The 20,172-nt window shown below is 34.6% G+C and overlaps 1 protein-coding gene across 1 annotated transcript in view; it reads left to right on the top strand.

Moving 5' to 3' along the window:
• CSMD3 (CUB and Sushi multiple domains 3) overlaps positions 1–20,172 on the top strand; it is a 669,880-nt gene that overhangs the window by 448,967 nt on the left and 200,741 nt on the right. Inside the window, exons 31-33 of the mRNA XM_064441769.1 lie at positions 1,721–1,859; positions 4,139–4,326; positions 12,397–12,591. Of these exons, the coding sequence (XP_064297839.1) occupies positions 1,721–1,859; positions 4,139–4,326; positions 12,397–12,591 (522 nt within the window). The remainder of the gene's footprint in view (positions 1–1,720; positions 1,860–4,138; positions 4,327–12,396; positions 12,592–20,172) is intronic.

Here is a 20,172-nt window from a genome sequence, read left to right on the forward strand (position 1 = left end):
TAGGAAGGCTCTACAGAGGGACCTGGACAGGCTGGATTGATGGACAGAGGTCAACTCTATGAGGTTCAACAGGATCAGTGCTGGGTCCTGCACCTGGGACGCAACAACCCCATGCAATGCTATAGGCTTGGGGAAGAGTGGCTGGAAAGCTGCCTGGTGGAAAAGGACCAGGGGATGTTGGTTGACAGCTGGCTATACATGAGCCAGCAGTGTGCCCAGGTAGCCAAGAAGGCCAACAGCATCCTGGCTTGTATAAGGAATAGTGTGGCCAGCAGGACTAATTGATTGTCCCCTTGTACTCAGCATTGGTGAGGCTGAATTTCAAATACTGTGTTCAGTTTTGGGCCCCTCACTACAAGAAGGACATTGAGATGCTAGAGAGTGTCCAGAAAAGGGAAACAAAGCTGGTGAAAGGTCTAGAGAACAAGTCCTGTGAGGAGTGGCTGAGGGAACTGGGGTTGTTTAGTCTGGAGAAGAGGAGGCTGAGGGGAGACCTTGTTGCTCCCTACAACTACCTGAAAGGAGGTCGTAGTGAGGTGGGTGTTGGTCTCTTCTCCCAGGTAACAAGTGATAGGATGAGAAGGAATGGCCTGAGGTTGTGCCAGGGGAGGTTTAGTTTGGATATTAGGAAAAATTTCTTCTCCAGAAGGCTTCTCAATCATTGTACCAGGCTGCCCAGGGAAGTGGTGGCATCCCCATCCCTGGAGGTGTTTAAAAGATGTGCAGATGTGGTGCTTAGGGACATGGTTTAGTGGTACTCTTGGCAGCGTTAAGTGAATGGTTGGTCCTGATGATCTTAAAGGTCTTTTCCAACCCTAATTATTCTGATTCGATAAGTGATTTAAGCAACCTTTGATTTCACAGAATCTCTGCTGCAGAAAACCTGAGTGATCCACTCTTCTCCCTTTTACTTTTCTGTAAAATTATATGACTTTATAAATCTTATCTATAATATTTTTGAATAAAATTTTACAAGTTCTTACAAAAAAGAACTTCAGAAACCTTGTTTGTTCTCTTTTTTTATATATGAAATCTCTGTTAAAGATGCTGAAGTACAGAAGTTCATGAGGTTAATTATAGTTTCATTCTTTTATGAAGTATTTATGTATTCTGGACCACAAACACACAACGTTTAGGAACCCCGAGATTGCACAGAAAAATGTATTTGTTCTGTTCTGCATCTGCTTGGAAGATATTTTATTTACCTCTGAGTCTGAAAACTTCAATTACTAGAACGTTTTTGTTGAATTTCTTTAATATTATATCAGTCTTGATCTAAATTACTAATCAGTACTGTCCAATGAAAATGCAGTTAGTTGCTTTATGAGTGCAAGTAGATCATATTTCATAACGTAAGAGGATTCTTTTAGAAGGCTTTTAGAAGAAGTAGAAAGTGGAAAGCTTACTCAGTCAAATTTTTTTATGTCTGCAGCCAGAGCATTTTTTGAATTCACAGTATTTTCAGAAAAACCTTGACATAATGTTATGCAGGCAAATAAAAGGACACAGTGTTCAAAAACAAGTGCTTCACTTAGTAGTATTAGTATTTGTCTAAGGAGATATGTGAATATATATTTTGTTTCTATTAAAGCTTTGTAAATATTTCACTTGTTTCTTGTTTAACTTTTGGAGGACATTAAATGTCAGTGAACAGATTGCTGGTACTTGCTTCTTTTTGTCTTACCTTCTTTCCTCAATTCCAGTTTATTTTTATTCACAGCTCCCTGTGGAGGAAACTTAACTGGCTCATCAGGTTTTATACTTTCACCAAACTTCCCTCATCCTTATCCCCATAGCAGAGATTGTGACTGGACTATCACTGTTAATAATGATTACGTTATATCATTAGCATTTATCAGGTAAACTGCTACTTGCTTATAATTTTTGAAGTCATGTTTGTAACTTTATTACTGGTAGTTGTTCAAAGTTTGCAGGGCAACATATGTATACTTAATGTAACTACCAAAGTGATTAGCATTTGATATCTTTGTTAGCAGTCATATCAAATACATTAGAGTATTCAATACACATAGAGACAGAGCTTGGGAGCTCATTTCTTCTGTTCAGTTAAAAGCACTCTCAGTTTACACTGACTAATGTGGATGTGGGTGGTGGTCAATTTACCATGATTCTCTTCCTGAGAAGGCAGCACAGAGTAACTCACTGAATTGTCCCTGGTCCAGGAGAATGGTCTTTAATGATGAAGCCTATTGCTTTATATTTTGTACTCATCTGCTATTTAAGCAAAATTTCAAAAGTAATATTTAATTTAGTTTTATTAGTCCGTACCATTTCAGGACACTTGAGCAGGATACTTCCTATTGTTCTGGTTATTAAATCAAATTGTTTTAGCGTTTTATTTTATCACAATTCAAGATTAAATTGAGCTCAGTAGAATCCACAGAGCAACTTTGCTGCCTGCGTTATATGTATTCTATAAAGTAAATTAATATACATATTATGTGTGGAAAATATGCATCCAAACTGTGATTATCTGGTTGACATTTGTATTTGATTGACACAGCTGTTGACATTTGTGATTGATTTGCAAAAATGCAAATCAACTATGATGAGTTCACAGAAAAGTTAAAAATCATACTTGTAATGTCCTATCAAATTTCAGTCCTTCTTATGCTGGATGTTCTATAATAGTGGTTTTATTGTTCTAATCAGTGAAAATGTGATGGCTTCTTTAATGATGTAGGTCATAAAGTTGTCTGTTCTCAGTGCTCAGTGATATAGTACATGTTTTGAAGAAATCCTTCCAAGCAAATTAATCACTTAATTATATTTACCTAATTAACAATTTAACTATTTTGTTGTTGGTTTCAGAATGCTGTAAGTTGCCAGGCAACTTTCTACGGTGCAGTAGCATTTATTTTTTTTTGGTTCGGTGAAATATCCTGGGCTCAAACTATTTAAGAATATTCTGTTCTTTATATTGTACATTTATAAGAACTTCTTGTAAGAGGTTCTCAATCTTAGAATAAAAACAATATTTTACAGAGTGACTCAGTATAATATGTGAACAGTTTATAGATCCCAAATATTGCCAAGTTGTTCTTAAAGCTGGACAATTGTTATGATTCTTGACAGAAGCTGACAAGCTTAGTTTTGGTCAAAGTACTTACTGAGTCTTGCCTCACTTATGACACACAGACTGTTCCAGAGTGAGAAGAAACCCCTTCCTGTATAAACCAAACCCTGGATACTCCACTGAGTACTGTTAAATATGCTGTTGAGTGGGACTTACTCAAGCCAACCCTTTAAAATTAAAAAAACCCAAAACTATGGCAATTTAAAAATTGAAGCTGTTGACATTTGACTTTTGTATTTCTTTTGTAAGGAAATATTTTTGAAATAATCCAAAAGTTAAAATTATTTTCTCTGAAGAAGCTGTGTCTGGTCTTCAGTGTCTACATTTACTTTAATCAGGAGATAGTGTCAAGTAGAGACAAACTTTTCATTCTTTTACTGACAACCTTTTCTTAAACGTTTTTGTACAGGGATAATCTTATAAGTAAATTTGGTTAACTCTCTGCCTTTAAGTAAAATTAAGTTCAAAATTAACTAATTAAGTTAATTAACTGTAGTTACATAATCAACTAAACTAATTAATTTCTCAAAATTAGCTAAAATTAAGTTAAAAAAAGAGATGAGGTTTCAATACTACACCTTTTCATTTAAGCTGATTATAGGCAAAATGTTTCTTGCTTTTAGGGTTACTGGTAGATCATCTCCCCGCTGTGTGAAACTGTTCAGTCTGACTGGAACCTGTGTATGCTCTACTCTGCAGCTGACTGCATTATATCATAAAGCATTTCTGCCAAGAGTTCTGCCAATAGATCTATGTTATTTATTTCTCTAAAGCTTTAGAAATATCGTTATTAATTTTTTTCTATTTAAAAAAATATTTTTTTTCTGGCTATCAGCAAAATATTATTTCTAAGCAGAGAACCAATAAACATAGTCTTTCTGTTGTTTTCTGATAAAACACTTCTACAAACTATTGTTCTGACAGTGGAGGTTTTTTTCCTTTTATAACAACAGTGATAACAAACTTTTATTTAAGCTAATAAGAATGAAAATATTTGGCAAAGCATATTCTGTCTAATATTTCTCTTTTTTTGTCCTACAGTTTCAGTATAGAACCAAATTATGATTTTCTTTATATCTATGATGGGCCAGATGGTAATAGCCCACTGATAGGGAGCTTTCAAGATAGCAAGCTGCCAGAGAGGATAGAAAGCAGTTCAAATACCATGCATCTGGCTTTTCGGAGTGATGGATCTGTTAGTTTTACTGGATTCCACCTAGAGTACAAAGGTAAATAAAATTATTTTTCTTTTCTATTAAAAAAGTTCAATTCATGAGTGTAAATTTTAATCTGCCTTAATTTCTCATAGCTTTCTGCCTGATAATGTTTTGGTTTTGCTTAAGAGTACGATAATGTGCATTATCTATCTATATAAAATATAATGTTTTAAGGGTACTAATTTAGGATAAAGATTTTACTATGATTTCATTTAGCTGATACATGATAATGTTAAATGCATGGTTCCAAAGAAAAAGAATTCAGACAGATGTTTGTATGTTTCAGAAATAGTGCTGCAGTGTCAAAACTTAACAGCATATATACGTGTTTTTTCCAGAATATAATTTATTTTTATTTTTCCTTTACATAGCAGGGCATGTTGGCATACATTCATTTAAGATACTGTAAATGAAACAATGTTCTACGATCTAGGAGACCAATGTTGCAAATGAAAAAGTATTTTGGCTAGACCTTTTTATGATATGCCGTGGTTGAGCTGTCTACCTGTCTTAGACAGATCTGTCTGAGGTCATAACAAAGTAAACAACAAAATACAGGCTTGTAAAATTCGTAATCAATTGGAGCTTTCATAATTGCCTCTGTGTGGCTCAAGAAAAAAATATTTGTTATTAAGTGAATATGAAAATATCCAATAATCTATAAAGACAATGAGGGAGAAAACATGGATGTTGCTGGTATAAAGGCAATACATCCTAACCTCCTTGGACTTATTTTCTTCTCCATTTATTCTCGAAGCAACTAGTAAATGCATAGGTATACAAGGGAAAGACTGATGCATTTGTTGCTTTGGCAAACCGCTCTCCTTTTACTTTCCTAAAGTCATTGGATTCTACAGATGTAAAGGAAGTTGTCTCCACAGTATGAGCTAGTCCTAAGAAATTAAAAGTAGGTCTCAAGCATGTTGATGATGAGCCCATATGCACATACTGTATCATATCACTTTAAAATATTCCTTCTTCCTTTTCAATTAAATTGAAGAATGATAAATGTAGATGAAGTGCTATAGAAAGCAGATCAGGGACACAGAACTCCTAAAGAACAAGAAAGTATACGAGGTTTTCAAAGGGCCCAATCTTCTTGTGCCATTTTGTTGAATACAGTCTTGTCTCCTAGAATGAAAAGGTTTCTCCCATCCACTAATCCCAGTATGAAGTATACTTATTAGGGACACAGTCTCTTTTCATTCTTAATCTAGGTTTAAATAAAGAATTGAACCTCTACACTCAGGAATCAAAACAGAATACTATTTCTAACATTACTGCTGGCCTGTGTGTGCCACTTAGATCTCTTATTTCTTTCTGTACTTCCAGGAGTCACGACACCAAAGAAATGAGGGAGATTTTAATCACATTTGTAAAGGGACTGGAAGTCTAATGGCAGGGTGTAGGCATTAGATTCTGTGTTTGTGTGTGTACATGTAAATGAGGGGACGTTTGAGAAAGGAATCAACCCGATCCCCATTTTCCCTGTTTACCTGATACGGTCATATTTCCTGCTTTTCTCAGAATATCTAGAGTATGCATTTCAACATCTGCTTTAGAACAATGAGATAAACAAAAGGAAATATCTTAATCCCCATTAAAAATTTTCAAGGATTATTAAATTTGGACAGCTTAAAATCTCTTCAGCACAGGATGAGCTTGCTAAGTGAATTATATTTTTACTGTGACTATCTGCTAAATGTGACACTGCACTGCTTAACTTATTTTAGGAGTATCATAAGAACACTTACTGTGAGGCAGCACCTCAAATACTGTGTTCAGTTTTGGGCCCCTCACTACAAGAAGGACATTGAGATGCTAGAGAGTGTCCAGAAAAGGGAAACAAAGCTGGTGAAAGGTCTAGAGAACAAGTCCTGTGAGGAGTGGCTGAGGGAACTGGGGTTGTTTAGTCTGGAGAAGAGGAGGCTGAGGGGAGACCTTTTTGCTCCCTACAACTACCTGAAAGGAGGTCGTAGTGAGGTGGGTGTTGGTCTCTTCTCCCAGGTAACAAGTGATAGGATGAGAAGGAATGGCCTGAGGTTGTGCCAGGGGAGGTTTAGTTTGGATATTAGGAAAAATTTCTTCTCCAGAAGGCTTCTCAATCATTGTACCAGGCTGCCCAGGGAAGTGGTGGCATCCCCATCCCTGGAGGTGTTTAAAAGATGTGCAGATGTGGTGCTTAGGGACATGGTTTAGCGGTACTCTTGGCAGTGTTAAGTGAATGGTTGGTCCTGATGATCTTAAAGGTCTTTCCAACCTAAATTATTCTATGTCTTAAATTTGAAAGTGATACAACTATTATTAGTTGCCAAAATAGCAGTTGTAAAGGTTCTTAATGAATTTTTGTTAGTTTCTTACATAGTGGATTGCAAGTATCAGAATACTGTAAGCATAATACCTGCAATAGAAGACTGACATGCATTTAATTTAACCAAAAAGAATAATTGTGATACAGAGGAGTAAATCTTAATAGAACGTTTTATCAACCAAGTGCCTTTTTTTTACTTATAATGTGTGATTGGGCAGAGAATGTACTAACTTCAAGGAGGAATTATTAATGGTGTGTTACATAAGTAGGAATGAAAAGGCAAATGAAGGTAAAGAATGGTTTTAAGGTGTACGCCTAAGAAGTTCTAAACTACTTTGAATAAGAGCTGCCATTCCGTGAAGGATTAACATTTTCAAGAGCAGAGAATGGTTAGATTAGTTGAGGAAACAAACTACAGATGATATTGTTGTAGGTGCCTGACACAGGCCAAGAGAACATAGATCATACCCAGAAGAATCATAGCCTTGGTACTCACAGGGAATTTTTACCACTCCCATAGCTGCTGCAAGGATAATGTGGCATAGCACAAGCAGTCCAATGGATCCCTTGACTATGTTCATGACAATTTTTTGATGCAAGTTATCCCTAGCTGACTAGGCAATTGAGCTGCTGTAATGGTTACTCACCACTGGGGCTGAGAACCCAATGAAAAGAAAATGGAAAAGGTTGTGGCACTTAATACCTTTTTACCTAGTTTTTTTACTGGTATGTTTTGCCCCAAGTCCTCCCTGAACCTGCTAGTAGGGTTTGTGGGAGTTCAGCATTATCCACAGTGGAGGAAGAAAATCAGGAAGCACTTAAGCCAGCTGGTTGTACATATCTCTATTGAAATAGATGAGATGCACCCAAGTTGAGGAAGCTGGCTGATGCCACTGGAAAGCTGCTTTCTATCATCTCTGATAGGTCATGGCAGTCAGTGTGGTTACTAGTGAATGGAAAAGATCAATTTCACAAGTACCTTGAAGAAGAGCAAGAAGACAACCTGGGGAAGTACAGGGCTGCTCATTTTAAACTAGAAAGATTATGGAGCAAATCTTCCTGGAAACTATTTCCAAAACAAAGGACAAATAGCTTTTTGGGAATAGTCTGTGTGGTTTTATGATGGAGTATCATGCCCAACGAACACATCGCTGTCTATGAGGTGATGAAAGGCTATGTGGACACGGGGAGAGTAGTGGATATTGAATACTCTGACTTCAGAAAGGCCTTTGAAACACTCTCTCCCAGTATTCTGAGAGACCAATTTGATGAGATATAGACTTGATAAGTGGATGATAACATGGGTGGAAAATTGACTTAATTGCTGAACTCCGACTCTTCCCTAGTATTAATTGTGATTAATGGTGTGGGCAGTATTCTGTTTATTGATGACCTGTATGATGGGCAAGTTTGTGGAAAACACCAATTTAGGGGGAAATATCAGTACTCTGGAAGGTGGCATCACTACTCAAAGGGATCTTATGAGGCAGGAGAATCAGGTTGATAGGAGCCTTTGATAAAGGCAAATGCAAAGTCCCGCATCTTCAGTGGAATAACCCCATGCAACAGTAAAGGCTTGGGGCTGACTGGATAGGGTAAAGCTCTGCAGAAAAGGATCTGGAGAGCTTTGTGTACAAACTGGCCATGAGCCAGCAGTGTGTCCTTGTGGTAAAGAAGTCCAGCAATCTTCTGGTCTAAGAGTGAAAGACTGGAAGCAAGAGTGGAATCAGCAGATCCATGCAAAACATTCTTCCCTCTGGGTCTTCTGAGATCACACCTGGAGTACATTTAAGGGCTCACTAGTACTGGGACGATTTTGACAAACAAAAGTAAGTCCAGTCCAATGGAAAGTCACCAAGATGATCAGGAAGTTGGAGCATATAACATACAAAAAGAGGCTGAGGGAACTGGGTTTGCTTCAACTACCTAATGAGGGTGCATAGAAAAGACAGAGCCAGAATCTTCTCAGGGGCACATAGTGATAAGACGGGAGATAATGGGCACAAGTTGCAACAAGATACATGTCTATTAGATATTAAAGAAAAAAAAAATCACTCTGAGGGTAGCCAAACATTGGAACTGGTTGCCCTGAGATCATGTCATCTGAATCCTTTGAAATTGTAACTGGACTGGACAAAGGCCTGAGCAACCTAATTGAATTGGCCTTGCTTTGTGTGTGGGTTGTGCTACATCTCTTTTAATCTAAATTGTTCTGATTCAACGAACTTAACTTTATCACACAAATTGTAGCAGCTGCAGTTGTGTCCTATATGTACTCTAATCCTATTTGAAGTGGCAGTAGTACTGAAGTTGTACTTCATTGACAGACCATATTTTTCAGATACAAATCTCACACCTGACCTACGTCTCAAGTCTGGTCTGTAATTATGTTTCTGACTGGGTTTTGTTCTTCCCTTCCTTCCTCCCTTCATTTCTATTTTATAATGAAGAAGCAGCTTATTAGTTCTAATAAGTGCTCTGGAGAATAATTATGGAATGTTTGCTATAGTTCAGTACATCTGTAATATTCTCTCTAAGAAGCTTATTATGGCTTTGTTCTGTTTGAGACTTAGGGATAGAGTAGTAAATCAAGTTCTGGACAAAGCACCTGCTTCTCCTGGCTTTCAACGTTGTTTTCCATGCACTGAGATACTAGTTTTCTAGTGGGTTTTGGCACCATTACCATATGTTAACCAACAGAGACTTCCTTGTTGAACCTGAGACTGCAGCAACACATATTGTTACCTGTGTTCAGCCTGTATTTCAGAAGCTTTAACTGATCCAGTGACATGCCAAAGTTATCAAAGAAGTAACTGCTGTTTTTCTTGAAGCTTGTTGCAAAATTTTATTATGGGCAAAAGGAATTTGCACCAGGTATGCACAACCAAGAATATAATGTTACTGTAACCCAAATCTTAACTGTCTAATGAAACAATTATTTTTAGTCCATACCTAATTATTATAGAAAATAATTTAAAAATATTACTACGGAAAAAGTCCTAATAATAATACAGCTAAAACCATAACACATTCTCTCCAGCATTTTTTCTGATGTTCTGCTAAACCTGCCACTGCCTTTCTGTGTTTTCAGCTTAATGATAGTAGTATTCTTGGAAAAGAAAGGGGAAGGGCTACAGGGGTCATCAATATCTTGAGTTCGTCAATTGGACCAATATGACATTGATGGTGAAGGACTTCTCCTCCTGTCTCCTGGGAGCACTTCTATTTTATCTTTATAAATTTACTAATAGAGTCTTCTTACTTCCTCAGTTTTTCACTGTTTCTCAGATAGTCCTGATGAATCCTTTTGCCACATTTGACTTTCTTCATATATTGTAGTGTAGTATACTGACTTTCTTTACAAGTTCACTTAGCAGCTACTTCAGATTTTCCAAAGTAGTTTGAAGGTGCTAAGTATTTCAGGCTTTATTGTTCAGAAGAGTTATTATGAAACTATTTCTAGAGTGACATTATTACTGTTTAGTCAGCAACTTCAGGAGTCTGTCACAACTGTGCCTTTGGGGAAAAGAAAATTACAGGGCTGTAATTTTTCCCCAGAGAAAATTTGTGCTGTGTCAGATCATGTCTTTCCTTAGTTTCCCATTAATACACCAGACAGTAGATTAATTTAGCTTCTTCTCTCTTTAATTTCTTATGTAGTACTAATTTCTACTTTATCCAAAGATCTGCTAGAATTATGAAACATGGATTTCTTATCATAAACACAGGAATGGTGATCTCACAATTTCAGTTGCGTATCAATACAAATATATCAATATCAGTTCAGTAAAAAGAAAAAAATAATGTTTTCTTGCCATTGTCAAAATGTTACAATCCTAAATTAAATGATCCTTTTTAAAAAAAAATATTTGCAAATTTGAACTTGAAAGAATTCTCAGTTTGCCCTAAGGTCTGCCAGACTACTCAAGTGACAGTGTGGTTGGTTTACATAAAAATTATTAATATTTATGTGATATCTTACAGACTTTCTATTAAATTGTATCTTTTAAGTTTTGATTGTCCACCCAAAGTTTTGAATGTGAATGTTACAAATGTTTTACCCTTTCTTTTTTAATGTCATACTGTATTTTGAAACCTCACCATTCAGAATAGGAGACAGATGTCACAGGCACCACAGTACAGCTACCTAAATGAATCAATGTGGATATCAAATACCTGATCTTAATAACTAACTATGTGATGTAACTATTACTTCTTGTTGCACTATTTTTCATATCAGAAGCATGCTCTGTAGATTAGATATGCAAATCCTAATAAACTGTCAACCACATTAGGAGATCTTCATGTTCTTTTGGAAGATGTGAAATTGAAATTTCAAAAGAATTATTCTGTGTTTCCATCTTCAAACGTAACAATACTTTTATAGTTTTGCAATATAATTCTTCTTGTCCTGTCAGAAATACTACAACATAAAAATGGCCTTAGGGGATCAAACCAACCGTCTGTTTTGTTCATTAGCTTGTCTCTAGCTGAAATGTGGCTAAATTATATAAATGTCAAATATATAATAATTTCTCCGTATTATCTGTAAGTTTTCAGAAACCTCAGCTTAAGTACTGGCAGAATCAGATAAATTCTCTTTGTATTTAATGCTTTTAAATAGCTTTCCAGGGATTTTAAAGCTCATATAGTTTTTTGGCAACTGTACCTACCTCTATCAGAAAGTTCCACAGCTGAAAGATGCCTGGTAAAAACCCACCTCTTCTGATGTATTAGAAAGTTGGCACTGATTTTGCAGAAAGTAAATAAGTGTTCCCTATTGATATTCTCCACAACACCCTTAAATAGTAAATAAACAAATCTGAATTTCTATTTTCTGCTTGATAAAATCAATTACTGCAAACTCCATCCTGCATAGCATGAAATAATCTCCTTCATTCCAGATTCTAGCATTTCCTACTACATTTCCTACATTCCTTCATCTCATAAGTTTACTGCTTTTTCCTTAATGGAAAAATATTTCAAATTTTTCCAAAATGTTTACCTTTTCTCCCCTTCTATATAGTAATGGTGTTAATTAGAATTGCCGAGCAGTTATTTTAGTGCAGTTTGTTATGTCTGGGATATTAAATACACTGGTATTCGTGTTATAGAAGAAAGAGGGAAGCAAAGGTAAGAGCATATGCGTATGTTTGGATTTATTTCAATATTTTGAAACAAATAGAGATATATATAACAAAAAAGGAGATAATTTAAAGAATATTTTCATGCTTTGTCCACTGTGAGGAAAAAATAGCAATTTGAAAATGTATCCATATATCATACGCCCAGATATATTCATTTGGGATTTACTAATTTTGAAAAAATTCTTGTTTGCATACTTTTATTTTGTAACAAACTGCTTATATTGGTTTACTCCAATTACCAGTTTTCAGACCACAGATCTTAAAACTAGAATGTGTCTAATCTTCTGGAACAACATCCATGTGTCTATCTTCATCTAACTATGTAACTACATCATTGGTAATAGTGAAATCTGTAAGAATAGTTCTTGTAATGAAGCGCTGTAAGAATTATCTAGGAAAAATATAGGACACATGGTTTTGGTCATTATATAGCAATTTGTACAGTCTTTAGAATGAAGCAGAGCGAACATCTGATGTAGAATGGAAAGGTTCTTAAAAAAAAAAAAAAAAGGAACCTTATGTTTCTACAGGGTCCTCAAAGAAGACATTGAGAAAACTCCAGAAAATATTTATATTTTTCTGCATTATATTTAGAATTATGTTTGCATATTTTTTCCTCTATAGCAAAACTTCGTGAGTCTTGCTTTGATCCTGGAAATATAATGAATGGAACAAGACTTGGAATGGATTATAAACTGGGGTCAACTGTCACGTATTACTGCGATGCAGGTTATGTTCTTCAAGGATATTCTACACTAACATGTATCATGGGAGATGATGGAAGACCTGGATGGAACAGAGCCCTGCCCAGTTGTCATGGTAAGAGCAATTTTTCATTTGTTATAGTTGCTGTTGTTACTATTCTTGCTTTGTCATATAGAAGAAATAGATACAAAATTAGAAGAAGCAATTTTAATAAATTTCTCTTTTAGGACAAAGCCCTTTCAATGATATATTTAATAAAAATGATGATATATTTAGTAAAAATAACATATTTAATAAGTCAGGATAAACATCTTTTTCAAGTTTTTATTAACATTTGATAAATAGTGCTACAAGTTATTATTGTGAATAGAGGTTAAAAGTAATGTCATCCTCAATGCCAGCCTGTATTCCTGAATTAGTAAAATTATACCATAGTATGGAGATATCTAACACATATATATTTAAATAGAGCATTAACTATACTCTGGATGTCACAATATATGTTTGTTTCTTTTCATTTTTACTAGTTTTTAAACCACATAGATTAAATAATTTGTATATACATGTATAATGTACATACATTACATCATTTATCTTGTTGGCTATGTGGTGTCTAGAAAAATTCAGCCTTAAAATGCACCAAAGATGCAATCATTCAAACTTTTATGGTTATGAAGAACTCTGCTCTTTTCAGGAATCTCCTGACTTTAGTTATATTACCACTGACTATACCAACTGTAAGCATATTCAGATTTTATCTATAAGAAAAGACTCAATTTTTATTTTACTGATTTGGTGTTAATTCTTACCAGAAATTGATAGCCACTTCAGAAAAAAACCCCCAATATTCTTCTTCCATATGTTGTAAGATTAAGCACAAAACCTCTCCCAAGTATCCAGATATTAATAAACAACACAAAAATGCCAAATTATAAAATTAAAATTTGTGCTATAAGTTAAACTAAAATCTCCTCTTTATCAAGTTCATTTCAATTCCTTTTCATAATCTGAAGACAAAAAAGCTGTTAATTATATTTCCAATTTGACTATATTTATTTTAACTAGAATATGGATTTTATTTATTATGTAAATTTCTATTGCAAAGTGGATAGTGGAGTACCAGCAAAACAAACAAACAAAAATTGTTGACTATAAAGAATAACCAATATAAACATTTTGAGAACTTTAGTATTTTCATTATTCATCAAAATTATCAGAGCATGGAACACCAAACTTCAGAGGCATCAGATTGGAAAACTGGCCCTAGCAATGTGTTGGAAATGTGTTCACACTTGTAGACTGTGTGCAATGGAAGTCAAAAGTTTCTTCCTCATTGTAAAATGATATTTGAATGTTGCTTTCTAGAGATGAGTCTGTGAGGAAGGTTGTTGTGTGTAAGAGGAGAAAGGTTTCTGTTTTTTGGAAGGTCTCTTTCATGGGTAATGAGAGATAAAGAATTTCTTTATCAATAATGCAATAAATGTATCTGTTCATGCCACTTATAATCTACCTAGCAGTCTTCCAGTGGTTTGTTGTTTGGGTTGTTTTTCCCCACTATTTTAACATTGACTAAAAGGAGACTGTTATCCTTGGAAGGAAGTCATTTTAATAAAGGAAAAAAAAATCTTATAATAAAAGGGGTAGTGGATATCTGTCACTGATTCTAACTGGACCATTTTCTTTCCTGGATGAACAAGGCCTTATTTCAAAGATGACAAACCCCACGCTTCTTTAGGATATGATGTAACAGAGTAGGCTCCATAAAAAAAACCTTAGCATTGCAATTTTCTCTCATTTTTCTTATGTTGCTTTTTCCTCCAGTTTAGAGTCAATGAAGGCTTGTAGATATGTCACTGTGATATATTACAGTATATTTCTACCATGTAATAAACGCTTTACACTTTTTGGGGATTTAGCTCAAGAAAAACAGAACATTTTTATAGTTGTAAGAAAGATAATACCAGTTGATTAGCTTTCAGTTATGTGCAGGTGGCAGAAACAGTTTGAGAGCAGAATTTTGCCTCCTGACCACCAGTCTCACCTATGTAAAAAATTTGCTTAGTAGAGAAATTAGATTCCTCCATTCTGCCAGTTGTATTTTTGAAACTAATTTGAAATTGATAGTGTATCATGAAATGTGGTATATAATGCACTTTGATATATATGTATTCTTTCATTTTCTTATTTATTTTTAAGAAAAAAGAATGAGAACCTGAACCCCCTTTATACCTGTAATATTTTGATCTAATGCTTTAGCTTTGAAGTAGAAAAAAGATTTGTAAATGTTAAAAGGGTTCAATTTTTAATATCAGTTTAGAATCCAGGTTCTTCTGTTAAACTCCTGTGAGCTGTATTCAACCATATACATTTATAGGGGGAGTGAGGCGTCTCAGAATACGGAAGAGAGAAATATTACAAATTATTATTCTCATTTTGCTCATGTTTGGCACTAAGTAGGTCAGAGGAAGGAAGGAATAACTTTCAACGCTTTAGATGTCTGTCTGGGCTCAAGGGATGTGCTTTATGAATTGATGAATTTATGAACAATATATAGAATTTGTCTTTTAAAGAGTATAATTCAAAGACCATAGAAAAGCCTTTTCTATTCTAAGAGAATTTGTGCCAGTAATATTTGATCATTTCCATGAAGAAAATCATTAAATAAAATAACATGGATAGTATGAAGGTGAAACAGATACAGGGGTCCAAAGTCAGACCTTATAAGTAAAAATGCTTCTTATTGCTGTTAATATAGATATTTTCACAAGGTGGATAGAGTAACATGTCTATATCTTGACATAACTTAAGACATACTCCTGAGAGATGGTGGGTGAATGGTGTGCATAGAGAAAGGACTTATGGACCTGACTTGCTCTGAAGTCTAGCCTTTTAGATAAGATGTAGGCAAAAATATATTATCGATTCAGAATTAAAAAGAAAATTAAGTCCATGGCTCTATTATATTGGAAGGACAACCATTTGGGATGGCTTTAATCATTCTCTGAAAATGTCTGGTACATCAAGCCCCACAGGAAATCTTTGTTGAGGAACACTGATGTTCTGGGTCTGGTTGGTCTTCAGCATGAACTGGCTGATGAACGGCTCAGTCTGCCAAAACTTGCTTTCCTGGGAATGTGCAAAACTAGAAAATATGAGTGTCTACAGACCCTGAAAGTCAATTACTGATGATTTTGGACTTAGATTAAAGCTAAACAGAGGCTGTCAGGATCATAGAGGACTAATTTTCAAAAATCTACTGAGTACATAAAGCTGATATTTTTGTAATTGTACCTTTATGCACCAAATCTTTTTATGACCTAGTCCTATGTGCATTAGGCATGACTTGCATTTGGTTGAAATCATTATTTAAAATGACCTTGAGCCTCTGTAATAAGTGTGGGAAGTGAACCAAATCATTGGCTTCATTTTTTTATGAACACATGCAAAGATTATCCAGGCTAATAATATGCTAAGCTATTTGGCATTTCATGGTGGATGTTAAGAACAGGATGTAATTAACACATGCAGTTGCAATATTACTATGACAGAGTTGATGATTAATGATTTCTCTTAACTTCACCAACTATAGTTAATTTTAAATTTTTGGTAGCAAACAACAATTGTTTACAAAATAACAAAAAGCCCTGTAGTGGGTAATCACTTTTATGGCTGAGTGTAAAATCCTTATTCCTGCTATAAGAAATCATTTATTGATCACTAAAAAAATATTACTATTTTCATTGTAATCTGTTGTTTAATCCTAGGAAATATTTGAATCCAGGCTTCAAAGTATCTCTGTCTGAAAGATATATCTAACAATCTCAAATATTGTTATGAACTGCCAATGATTTATTAGCATTTGTTTTTGGTAATGAGACATCAGTATTCAGAATATTCATAGTACTGTTTATCTTCTCTTTAAAAGAAACCAAAAAGTCCTGGGGTTGCTCACAGACCAATTCCATACCATGATATTTAAAAGAAACAGAAACATTTTAAATTATGATTGCAACAAGAAATTTTAATTCCCAGTCTCACATACACAACTACATACTATAGCCATGCTGTTTTAGTGACTAAAGATGCTACTAAAGCCCAGATGCATATGCATTATGAGGAAGGAGAGAGGACCATGAACTACCTGTCCACTCCTCTGTCATATGACCTGGTGGATAATTCACATTATTAGGAGCTGGGAAAAGGGCCGTCTGCAGCCTCATTTACTATTGAAAATTGCCAGAAATAAAAATGAAAATAATAGTCTCCACCATTATTGACAATATTATAAAGAATTGAGAATGCACTTGTCATATGCAAACATATAAGTCTAGAAGATGTAAGACTAAGGCACATTAGGCTAAAATACTTTCTTAGGTGATTTTTGTTTAGGATAGGTAGGCAAAAACACAGTTGAATTTCTAGGTAATCTAATTTACATTTATTAAAAATGCTCAAGTCTGTTAAAAGAACAATCAGATAGATCTGGCATGTGATGGTCTATTTTATATACAGAAAAATCAAGACTTTTTTGTGTTTATAATATCTTGGTTTAAAGATCTTGATTAAAGCAGCTGGAACTTTCATTAACATTTTTGTTCCATTCTGCATTTTCAAATACAAATGTAGAATGCTTGGTTACATTCCCAAATCCTCAGTTATCATATATAAGCAATTAAAAAGATTTTGAAAGGCACAAAACAGTTGTCAGAAGCCTAACATTAATTAACTTCCATCTGTCGTATTTAACATTTTCATCTTTGTTAAAAAAACAACCAAACAAAATACATTTCTAGAAAAAAACTCTTTGTTTTTAATAGACACAACAGGTCACATGCATATCTAAAATGTAACTAAGATCAGGATCAGATGTTTTTACAGGGGTACTGTAGGAAGATAGTAATTGTATTTTAGGCTTCCTACAGTTACTGTTAATTGATTAATTTTTGCTAAAAGCACTTAAATTTAAGTCCTTTTATTTCTTTCATTAAATATGCCAGGCTGATATTTGCTTTTGCACTTCTCTGCAAGAGGCTTGTTCCTCAACCTGACTAGTTTGCTTTAAAATAATGTCTCTGTGGCAGAGAACTAAGTCTGCAGTAAACATATTGTCTTCATACTTTGAGGTGGTAGAGGACTGAATGAGGTAATAGAAGAGAAATGGAGATACAGTGAGGATGCAAAGCCAGGATGGCTTATAATCACTAAAGAGAAATTCTTGCAAAATATGAAATTAATTCTCAGAAGCCCAATGTCTGTCTTTCTCATGCCATGAAAGGGCCTCAGCCAGAAACTTTGAGGATGACATGAGTTTAAATGAGTGGGACAAAGGTGTTGAGACAGTTACTGTGCATTGGAGTGCAATGACCAACCTTAGTCAACATCCCATCAAGGTAGTAGAAGTACTGAAGGCATTATAACACATGGAAGAGATGGCATCGGTGATGCTGAAATTGTAGTTATCCATTTTCCTTCTCTTGAAGAATGACACTTTCATTTAAAAGAAATTTATCCCTACTAAATTTACATTTGAATTATGACTAGCTAAATGGTATTACAGAGTGAAATTCATTAATTGCCATGGGCATGTGAACAAGTTGTGCCACCTCCTCTTGGATTTTCATTATTGAGGGTCGGTCTGACTAGATTTCTTCACTATCTACTTCAGAAACCTTTCTTAAATGAGCATTCATACAAGGTATAACTATTATTTTTCTCATACTGTGCACTTCTGTTGTGCATTTTTGTCATGCACTGTCATGCTTGCACAACATCTTTGAAGAGGTAAAGAATCTGAATTCATGACATTTACACCATAAAACAAGAACACAAAATTGATGCTTTTATTTTAAAAATACTCAATAGATCCCTTAAACCTTTATAAATAAAATCTGTAAAACCACTAGTTGGAAAAAAAAAAAGCCATAACCTCTTGGAGTGGCCGTGTTTATGATACTCTGCAATGTCACCAATTATTCTGTTAACTGCATAACTTTGTGTTTAAAGTTGTGGAGAATGAAGTGACACATGATGAGAAGCAAGACGAAGTGTGTAGAGAGGGAAAATTTGTCCTTTAAAATAATAAAAATTACATTTATTATTAGAGAGTGTAGTATAGTGTATATAAAATTATTAAACCATTATTAATAATTAATTTATAAGTAATAAACTGATCTGTATTTATTTTAAAAAAATAAATTTAAGGCTGAAAAATCTAACATTGAAAACTTAGTCAATGACAGAATTAAGACTGTCATGCAGGTGAGGGTGTGTTTGGAACATCTTTAATAGTGATCTTACATATTACTTTGCTTGGGAGAGGGCATCAGTTGTTTTGTGTTGATCCAGTGATGATAAAGAGTTGCTTATGTTTGAAGTCACTGTATGAACAGCCACTATTTAATCTATTTCAAAGTTTGAAAGTGTGTAAGGAATGAGTCAGGCAATTGCAGAAGGCATAGAGTATTCTTGCAGTTAATGAAGCTGAATGTTGCTGTGAATAAGACTCTGTGTTTGTGTTTTTTAGTTTCAAAGTAATGTTAAATGTAACCACTTAAACATCATGCTTTACTTAAAATTGTTATATGTTGGCTACTTATGAAGCATTTATCATTTTCTTTTTGCCCAGAATAGCACATCTGTTTTATAGAATCACAGAAATCATGACCTGAGTACTTAGAAGAATAGAAATCAATCAGGGTTATGTTTTGAATATGTAAAATGCTACTCAAATGCTGCGTACTCTGAAAAGTTAGTTATTAATAGTCAGTCTTGAAAAGGCAGTTGAAGGACTTTTGAAAAAAATACAGAGGATTTTATTTTATTGTGACTGAAATATCTTCTGAATACTTAATTTTTGTTCCCAAGCTTCCACTGCCCATTTTTTACAAATATAAGCCCATTGCTTTACCATTCCAAGCTTTCCTCCCAATATAGTCAGTGGAGAGAGACAGGTTTCTTAAAAGGTCACGAAACGGGATTCAAAGAGCTTGTTAGGACGGTATATTTTTCCATTTACATTTGGAGAGCATGAACGGGATTTACTGTGCTTGCGTGCTAAGCAGGGTGTGACTTAGAGAAGCAACATAGGAAATACTAGATATACTGAAATACCTGAATACACTGTGTGGAAGCAACACTGCCTGAGATTAAAGCATACAACACTATTTTGGAGGGATCGTAGGGTTACTTTTTTGTGTGTAGGTGTAAAAATGTAGCACTTAGAAGATTTCTGAGAAAGTAAAAGAGTAGGCATCTATGTCTGAGTATTAACCTATAAACCTCACACTACAGTCAATTTTCTATGTGAACACACTCATTACTCCTCCTCTATCGAAAGGAGACCATTGTACACTAAGAATTATCATGTCAAAAATCCAAAAAGAGAAAAGCTAACTTCCACCTGGTGGATCTGGCAGTAATTAAGTAGAGATTTGGTTATCAGCATACGCTTCTTGGAGTTAGTGGGCTTGTTTTTCCTATGACAAGCCACTGACTGTTTACTGTAAAATACACAAATGATTTTGGGAATAGGGAACAAAAATAAGATCCTTCTATACAGCTATGCAGATGGTATTTTGCCAAAAACCCCACAGTTTTTTGAAAAGGTAATTAAGTTAAAATCTCAGCTTTTCTTAAAGCTGATCTCTTCATAATAGAGAAAGTCTGAAAATGTTACTGGAATGATCTATAAAGATT

The sequence above is a fragment of the Phalacrocorax carbo genome, chromosome 2 (genome assembly GCF_963921805.1).
Source record: "Phalacrocorax carbo chromosome 2, bPhaCar2.1, whole genome shotgun sequence".
Classification (NCBI taxonomy): domain Eukaryota; kingdom Metazoa; phylum Chordata; class Aves; order Suliformes; family Phalacrocoracidae; genus Phalacrocorax; species Phalacrocorax carbo.